General features: G+C 33.8%; 1 protein-coding gene across 2 annotated transcripts in view; it reads right to left on the bottom strand.

The window, feature by feature from the left end:
• LOC117178839 overlaps positions 1-9816 on the bottom strand; it is a 70231-nt gene that overhangs the window by 25896 nt on the left and 34519 nt on the right. For both annotated transcript variants that reach the window (XM_033370342.1, XM_033370343.1), the window contains exon 2: positions 854-1117. In XM_033370342.1, coding sequence (XP_033226233.1) covers positions 854-1013 — 160 coding nt within the window. In that variant the 5' untranslated portion in view covers positions 1014-1117. The remainder of the gene's footprint in view (positions 1-853; positions 1118-9816) is intronic.

The following is a 9816-nucleotide window of genomic DNA, read 5'->3' as shown; positions in this document are numbered from 1 at the left end:
ACTTTGAGAATCCATGGTTCAAAGATCGATTTTTCGTTTTAGTATTTTCAAAATGGCGTCTTAATGGCAAAATTTTTGTGAAAACATTCATGAATTTTTTTTCAAATAAACGATGTTCTTTTCGGAAAATTTGTCAAGAATAAAAAGTTCTTGTAATCAGCCGAGAAATACGCCTGAATTTTTCCGAAGCGTTTTGAGCAAAATTTTGAATTTCGCATAAATTGTTCATATGCAAAATCCAAAATTTTGCTCAAAACGCTTCGAAAAAATTCAGGCGTATTCCTTGGCTGATTACAAGAACTTTTTATTCTTGATGATTTTTCCGAAAAGCGCATCGTTTATTGTAAAAAAATTCATGAATGTTTTCACAAAAATTTTTCCATTAAGACGCCATTTTGAAAATACTAAAACGAAAAATCGATCTTTGAACCATGAATTCTCAAAGTTTAGACATTTATTCCACCCGTTAGTGAGATTCCAGGTTAATTACAGACTCGCAAAGCTTTGGAAAATGGTTCACAAAAAAAAATAGGCACAAAAAGTCACGTTTTTTTTTGTTTAAACTGCATTTTGGGATAATAAGAAAATTTTTTGAGGAATTTCATTGGCACCGTCGGAAAGAGAAGATCTTAAGCAATAAAAATATATGTGTCTCAATTTTTTCTAGTGTCGAATAGTCTTAGTTATTGGCCGTTGAAAAGCAGTGTACCGGTAGTGGCGTTTTGGCCGTTTAAGGGTTAAACAGTGACTTACCTATCACTAAAGCAGACTAAAGGAGACAACATGATGCTAGCAAGCCGGTTATTTCTAAAATAAAATGGAACTAATTCATACTAAAAGAAACATATTTTACCAGCATAATCATGATGTCGATTATTATTCCTGACATAGGGAGGGGCAGGTTGTTGTGGTTGCATATCCCAATAGCCTCGGTTGTTGCTGAAATTGTTGACCCTTGGCTGTTGGGATGGCGAGGTTTGCTTGCAAGGCAGCCTGGCCATGGCAGTCATCATTTTTTCGCCTCTTGGTTCTGGGTATCAAACAATCACATCGTCGATCTAAGCCTCAATTTGTTGCGTCGACGCCTCAACCCCATTTCCTTGCTATTGTCCACACCCTGAAAAGCAGGAGAATTTCAAATTATCATCATCCAAGTTCTGTGCCACTTAATTCTTAATTCACTCGACCTTCCTTCCGGTCCTCAATTATAAGCAAATTTAATTTGCCAACTCTGCACAACTTCCACCGTATTGCGACAATTTTAATTATTCAATTAAAATGCTGAAACACGAAGTGAACTCAAACACAATCACATGGTTGATGATCACAAAACTTCATTTCCCAAATTCCCTGACTTTTTCCTTAACAGTTTTTCATGTTCCCTGACCATTATTATTTAAAGACCAGAATTGAAATCTTGTAACATTTTCAGAGATCATAGGGCGCATAGGATGATTTTCCACGAAAATATGGGAATACATTCTTTTAAATAAAAGTAATTTGAATAACAAAACGCTTACAAAAAAATAAAGTTTTCAACAAAATACATGATTTTTCAACAACGAAGATTCATTTTCTACCTAAAAAAAAGGCAAATTTTCAACTTATAAAGAATACAGTTTTTAACAAAAATGCAAAAATATATTTTCAGATATAAAAAATAATTTAAAAAAAAATGTATTTTCTTTTCAATTATTTAAAAAACCAATGGAGCGGTTTTTCTAAACTTTAGAGATAAATAGAATGATGCAAAGACACTGCCTTCATCTAAATCCATTAGGAAATGAGAAAAATGATTTTAAAAAACATGTGCTTAAAGTACTGAACCTTCAAAGGAACGAATTGTTTCACTGATTCCTGTGTAAACTAGAAAAAGTGCGAAAATGTTTGTTCATTTATAGTGGAAATACAGTCCGCTTTCTGAATAATGCCGGGCATGGCCGGTAAGAGAGTATTTTTCGTGGAACTCAGCTTTCCCAATCCATGGCATGTGGAAGAGCAATCGAATTCGCGTCCGCTCTCCCTGAATATTGCCACTCGCTAGTTTTTTTTTTCTCCGCAAGTACCAACTGTATATGTTTGCATGTTTTCTTCTCGATTTTGAGTCGATATTATTGATCCAGTACATAGACTCTTTTCGTACATGTATGTGAGTAGCACTATTCAAAGAGACTGAATTAAAATGCCGGCGCTCGAAGCGAAAGCGCGATGATGGGGAACGCGTTCGAGCAAGATTGATGAGCAACGGCACTATTCGAAGCAGCAATATTCAGAGAGCGGTCCGTAATAGATTCTTACAAGTTAATTATCATGCATATTTCAAATTGTAGTTTGAATAATATATATGGAGAAAATAGAAATTGGAGAAAATATTTCGTTCATTTGAACGTTCAGAATTTCAGGTATATGGGAAATACGTTTATAAGATTATGCTGAAAAAATATACCTTATCTTTAGTAAGTATTTGCACAGAAACAGGCGACTTAAAAAATATGTATGTTTCAGCTTAACCCTTTAACAGTGCAAAATAAAATATGGTGATCGACTAACTGTGGCCAGACGACTTTAGAATTTTTTTATTTCGTTTGATAATGAATAAAAAGATAAAAACAAATTCTTTTCACAATCTTGCTATCTGCTTTGTATTTGAACAGTTGTCTTTCAAGGTGAAACACAACCGTGAAAAAATTAGAGTACAAGAAAAAACTGTTTACATTATTAGTTTCTAAAGAAAAGTTTTGAATTGGAACGAAAAGAACTTTGTGCAAAAATGGTGTCGCCGTTACCTATTTCTCTATGAGATTTATAAAAGGACTGGATAGAAAATAGCACACTGCTCCATTGATGGTGGGAATTGACTAAAGCTTCTAAAGAATTCACGGAAACTATTATGCTTCTATAAATGATCGTAGAAAGAAGAGAAAAACTTGAGTGAGTACTTCCATTGGGATATGATGACGATGAAATGAATGACTAGCTGAGCAATAAGAATCCTGATCCCTGACGTACCCGATAAAGTATGAGGAGGACTATGAATAACTTAACAATTTTCTCCGGAAAGTATTTTTAATATCACTTGCGAGGCAAAGTTAATTTAGAATTTAATACTTCTTCATTGATTTCCCGTCGGATCCAAGACTGAAAAATAGAATATCAAGTAAGTACTAAAGAGCCATACAGACTGTAGCGAACCCTCATGAAATTTTCATCCTGATATATTGGAAACCTGTTCAACATCAGGTGACGTATATAATATCAGGTTGTGGCAACCGGGGAACCAAATTCAAGAGGTTAATTAGATACTTGGGAGTTTTCTTTTCGTACTTAAGATTTAGAAAGATTTTATAAGGTTTTAAGAGAGACTGGCAGATGTAGTTGATCTAAATTCGAAACAACAATTTTCCAACGCTTCTATTTACAATTTATCAATTTTTATACTATCAATTTGATATCTTATTAGCAAGAAATGACACATATTAATTTGAAATTGAACAATTGAAAAATTCAAAATTTAGAAATTTCCAATTTTCAATTGCTAGATCTTTATAATTTTATTTATTATATATCTTGTGGTTTTGTTCCTAATACTTACAAATAAGGAACCAGATAAATTAAAATATATTGCATTGTAAATGGACTTTTCCAGTACTTTTTAAATTTGAAATAATTTAAATTATCACAATTAAAATTTAATTACGTACTGTCTAGAATTATAGAATTTTCTGAATACCTAACATATTTCCAGATCGTTCATATTACTAAAAATTCTATAATATTAGCTTCAGAGCTTATACTTAAATCGATTGATCTTACGGGAAAATTGGTACTACAAGCAAGTTCCATTTAATTAACAATTGTTTCCTTTACAATTTTTGGAGTAAAAAATAGTTTAAATCATGAACCACATTTAAAAAACATTTGTTGTATCTAAACTGAAAATTAATGTAGAAATAAAAAATCAAAATAAAGAATCCAGTTTGATTAATATAAGCAAAATATTTGTTAACAGCTCGAGTGGAAAAATGTCCTGTGCAGACTGGTTACAGATCTGGATTTATCTAGACTGTCTAGTCTGGAAGATCTGATCTGGCCCAGGTATGACGCCAATCTGGCCGAGGTATGAACTTACTTAGACTATCCAGTCTGGAAGGTTTGGTCGGTCCCAGGAATGGCGCTGATAAGCGACCCAAGACAAAATAAATTTTCATTTCGGTCAGCAACATTTTTTTAGACATTTCGAAAAAGGCACCGGGTGTTTAAAATGATAAAAAAAAAGAAATTCACACTGTCAAAGCATGACTTTTTTCTTCAACCTTGACAGTCTGGTCTGGTCCAGGTTTGGCGCTGATCAGCTAGCCGGGATCAAGAATTGTAAGTTCGGTTTGGAAGATCTGGCCTGGCCCAGATCTGGTACTGATCAGCAAGCCAAGGTCAACAAATGTAAGTTCGGCCTGGAAGGTCTGGTCGGGCCTAAACCTGGCGCTGATCAGCGAGACAAGAAGAAACAAAATCTAAGTTCGATCATTACATTTTTTAGACATACTTCCGAATTTCTATGTAACTAGTCTCTTTATATAGTGCCACTCAAATATGGTATACGTACGAAAATAGACTATGTACCGGATTAATGCTTTATAGAACATATGATAATTAATTAAATACTTACCGAATCAATGCTTGTACAAAAATGACTCGTTTTTTGTCGACTCAAAATGGAGAAAAAACATCCAAACATATACACTTCAACATGCTCTTCCACATGCCAAGAGTGGGAGCAGCTGAGCTCTACAAAAAATATCCCCTGCAGCACTATTATAGTCCAGCACTATTCAGAGAGAGGACTGTAATCACCGTCAGAAGCTGAGAAAACATGGGTTAAAAGAAAAAAATAGTCTCCCTATATTTTTTCGGAATCTAATATCTAATAAACTCGAAATTTGGAAATTTTTGAATACTTTGTATTCCTTTGAATTCTTTAAGTGGTTAAAATTCTTTCTAGCTTGAACCAAAGACACATGTTTTTTTTTACTTTCATATATAAAAAATGCGCAGTGTTTTAAAGTTCAAAAACGTAAAAAAATCCTAACATCCCAAAATTCCTGAATCACCAAAAAAAAGATTTCCGAAAAAGCAAAATGATAACGTGTTTCTTTATTCCGTATATTGGACAAAATTTTATGTGCGCCTTGAAGGAGACGGCGATATGACTTATTTGCTTGCCGTCCTCGCTGCGCTCGCGCGGTAAATTTCACTCTCGTCTGGAATCGTCTACTTCATACTCCCGATGAACAATATGAAATTCAATAGTAATTAAAAAATAAAAACTATTTTTCATATACACTTATATAGAAAAAATGAGCTTTTACGATGATATTAGCAAAATAAGGCAAAAATGAACTGAATCTCATTCATTTGGTCCCTTGTTTTCCCCTCAGCAATGCTGTTGTTGAAGTGAAAATACCTGATAGGCAATTTTTTTTTTTAATTTGAAGATTTCAATAAAAAGAATGAACAGAAAATATTGTTCAATTGAAAACATTGTTTGGAATTTAAAACTTAATATGGGTGGGAAACTTTTTCGGGGCATTACAATTCAATAAAAAAAGTTGGAAAGCGAACTGGCCTAGTGCTCAGTATAATAAGCTTAATATTACAGCAGACCAAAAATATTTTTAGAGGAACAATTATTTACAACCGGCTTAGTAAATTATTTTTTTTTGCATAGGGGAGTGGATCAGTTTAATGACAATTAAGTGAAAAAACAGATCGTGCTACAAGTGCATACAATAATCTAATAAATAAATAAAACATAAAACGGGTTAAAAAATCATATTAACTACAAGCTTTTAATTATTTCATAATTAAGTAAATACATATAAATACATAAAAATTGCTAGTGGTTCACCCTAAAGTCGGGGCGAAAAGTCGAGGCCCCTCGCTTCTTTTCATTCCAACTTGATCAAAAAAACTTCTCAATTCTGTCATAAAAAGTATATAAAGCTTAAAATCTTTTATATTCAGCGATATGATCACTTTTATCCCAACAATTTTTTGTAAATAATTAGAGGGCAAGACGTCTCAACAACAGGGGTTTTCGGCTTCCTTTTTCAAACGTCGGCTGATCCGAGAAAGCGGTCGGCATTGAGATAAATCTGAAAATTTTTACAGACGTTCTTTTAACATTCTTTAATAATAGATTTTTCTACATTCTGAAATATCTAATAATGTAGTTTTACGAGGATTTATTTACAAATACTATATCTTCCGAACGAATGAAGCTATGAAGCCGTTTAATGGTCCCAAAGGTACAGTTTTGCGATTTAAGTGCAGAGCTATCATTACATTTATGATAAAATCATTGTTACGCAAGAAATATCATTTTGAATTTTTCTAAATTTAATCCCTATTGGCACGTGGGCGACACAGACGGAGAATTCGTAGAAAATGTACCATTTGATGACAGTAGTAACTCCAGAAGCAAGCCGAATCTCGTAAATAGAGATGCCAACAACTATTGTCAAAGAAAGGATACTTTTTTTCTACCACTTGTCCCGCTGTTCCGCCCACGTGCCAGTACTGATTAAATTTAGAAAAATTCAAAATGATATTTTTTGCATAACAGTGATTTTATCATAAATTTATTTATAGCACTGCATCACAAAACTGAAATTTGGACCCATTCGAGTAATTAGATGGTTTCCTATTTTTATTCGTTTTCAAGATAAAGTATTTGTCCTTAAATCCCCGTAATAAGTAAATTATTAAATATTTCAGAATTTTGAAAAATTTATTACATTAAAGAATGTTCAAGGAATACTGAATTTTTTTTAGATTTTTCCTAACATCGACCACTTTCTGAAAACAGGTGAAAGTGGAGGCTTTAAAAAGGAGGCCGAAAAATAATGTTTTTTTATGTTTTCCCCTCTAACAAAGAAACAAAAATGTAGAATAAAAGTTAACATATCGTTGAGTTCATAAGAGTTGAGGCTTTCAAACACTTTTTCCTAAACAATTCGGAGTTTTTTTACAGCGCGTTGTAATCAAAGAAGTGAGGGGCATCGACTTTAACCTCAAGTTTAGTTAAAAAACAATGAAATCGATTTTATAAATCGATTTAAAAAACATGTCTTTTTAGATGGACTGTGCATGGAGTACATCCTTAAATTGACTTTGAAAATTACGTTTCGAGAGTAAGTTAGAAAACTCTGTGGGCGATTTTAACGGTTTTTTTTTTTCATTAGTCGATGAGTCGATATACGTCACTAACTTGAGAGTCAGTGAGGTGCGTTTGGTGCTGAAGCGGTATTTTCTCCGTTGAAAGAGCAAGACCATTCAACTCGCTTGTACAAAAAAAGGTGTGAGTCCTCTTTGAAGAGCAAGTGTGTGCGTGAGTGTGAGTCTACACAAACCCACACACAGTCTTATGCAATGGAACACATAGAAAAACTAAATTTGTGCCTTGTATACAGAGCATGCAGAGGCAAAGGATACCATCAAGTGGCAAAGTCCCAATGTGTTCGATAAACGGGATCCTAAGGCCGAGTACAGTTTATAAGGCACGTAGATCGAACAAGTGAGGGGATACAGAGTGTTCAGTGTTCTTCACTTCTCAAGTGAGATCGCGACACCGGAAGTACTCACTATTGCTGAAGAGTTCGATTTGGGCACGTGTTCTTGCGTTTTATAGCACGTCTATACAACACTTCCTTTTGTACCAGCAAGCCATAGGCAAAGCAATTTACAATTATTATTTTACAAGAGATTTCTTTATTGAATATATTATCTCAGAGGCCGTCAATAGGTTACGTAACACATCTATTTCCCATTTTTTACCTCTCCCCTTCACAATGTAACAAGTCGTAACAAAACTATTTGCCCCCCCCCCCCCCCAATGAAAACCTATGTTTTTTTTTTCAAATAATTTCAGCCATTTCTTATAAATACAATTTAGTTACTTTCTACCAGAAGATATACCTAAATATTATATCATTTTCATTTTTTATATACATAGCCAAAACTACGTTGTACTAGCTGAGCCTTGTGGCGGCAGCTTCGCCACCACAGAAAGGCCGCTGTCCTTAATACTATACATCGAGAACAAACGGAAATGCCATAAAAGTTGTATATTCTATAATATTGGAATGGAATCAACATAAAATTTTAAGTATTTAAGTATTTATCAAATTTGAAGCAAACTAAGGAAAAACACTTTAAAAGCGAAATAGAAATAAAAAAATTGACTATAAAACATCGAAACGTATTTTTATAATTTTGATTGTAAAAATTGTATTAAGTTTTTTAATTCAGTTGCCGAAAATTCCAAATCACTTGTGAAATTTGTACACAGCTTAAGCAAAACTTTAAATGCGATAAAAATAATTAAAAACTGACACGGATGTTCAGAAGTAAAATTTAAATGTTCAGGGTTAACATATTATATGTTTAACTATAGGACAACAATCTAGATGGTCAAAGATAGCATCTGTAGATCTTAAAAAGTAAAATGTTCATATCTAACATCCAAAATGTTCAACTGAAAAATCCGAGATATTACATGTATGGTTATGTCAAATTACGTCTGTAAATATATGAGGAGTTTACTTATTTATGGTAATTTAAGGAATTAATTGATAACTTATTGGTGAATTTGAAATTAAACTTCAATGTTCGTACACGAACGAAAAACGGATAAAGGGTATGAATGTCGACCAGATGATGCATTCAGTCAAGTTGAAGTTATATTCAATATTTCTAATTCAAAATAAAAACGGGGATAAATAATCGGAGAACGTATGCGCATGCGCATGCGCTCGGACGATTTTAACATCTGAATGTGTTTCAGCTTAACATAAAAATATTTTCACGCCTAACATCTCAAAAAGATGTTTAATGTTTGGCCCTCCCTTATTAACTGAAGTTTTTGGTGGGACTGACGTTAGAACTACAATCTCCGCCATATGACGATTTGATAATTAACTTTGACATGATTTCGACTCAGAAAATAAACTTATTGCATAAAGGTGTTAGTTGGGCGTATAATCTAAACAATGAATAATACAAACTACAAAATAGCCTCGGAAAGGACTGGAACTTTTAATGACAAAAGGCATGCACATGGGACATCTAAAGGTCATGTTTCAGGCGACGAATGCAGACTGGGTGTTTGGAATGCTAGGGGAGTAAATGATCTCAAGGTAAAAGAATTGCGTGAAACCATGGACGTGAAGAAACTAGATATTTTACGTGTGCCTGAAACAAAGAAAAAGGGATGCGAAACTAAAGACATAAAAAACGGCGTGTTGAAAGGCGGATTTGAAATATGGTCAGGAGTAGACTGTGAATCACATGGTAAACAAGGAGTAGGTCTGATTTTGAATGAAAGAGCAAAGCAGCATCTCGGATACCATGGCTTCGTGCCTCCCAGACTGCTGTGGGCTAGAATGAAAGTAGGAATCAGAAGACTATTTATTATATCATGCTACGCGCCGGTTGATAGTGATCCTAAAGAAGTAAAAGACGCCTTCTGGGACACTTTAAATGACACAATAAACATCTGCGAACATGGGGAAAGAATAATTCTACTAGGAGACATGAACGGTTGGATGGGCATCCAAAATCAGGATACAGAAAGAGTATTAGGTAATTTTGGGGATCCAAGAACAAACTATAACAGAGATAAACTAGTTGGTCTATGTTTAGAAAGGGGTCTGTTTGTTACAAATACTTGGTTTAGGCATAAAATGATCCACATGTACACCTGGTCTAAAGGAAATAGCCGCAGTATAATTGACTTTGTTGTTGCGGATAAAAGACTTA

The sequence above is a fragment of the Belonocnema kinseyi genome, chromosome 8 (genome assembly GCF_010883055.1).
Source record: "Belonocnema kinseyi isolate 2016_QV_RU_SX_M_011 chromosome 8, B_treatae_v1, whole genome shotgun sequence".
NCBI classification, from domain to species: Eukaryota; Metazoa; Arthropoda; class Insecta; order Hymenoptera; family Cynipidae; genus Belonocnema; species Belonocnema kinseyi.
Note: the sequence above shows the minus strand (reverse complement) of the source record. Positions and strands in the feature narration are given on the sequence as shown.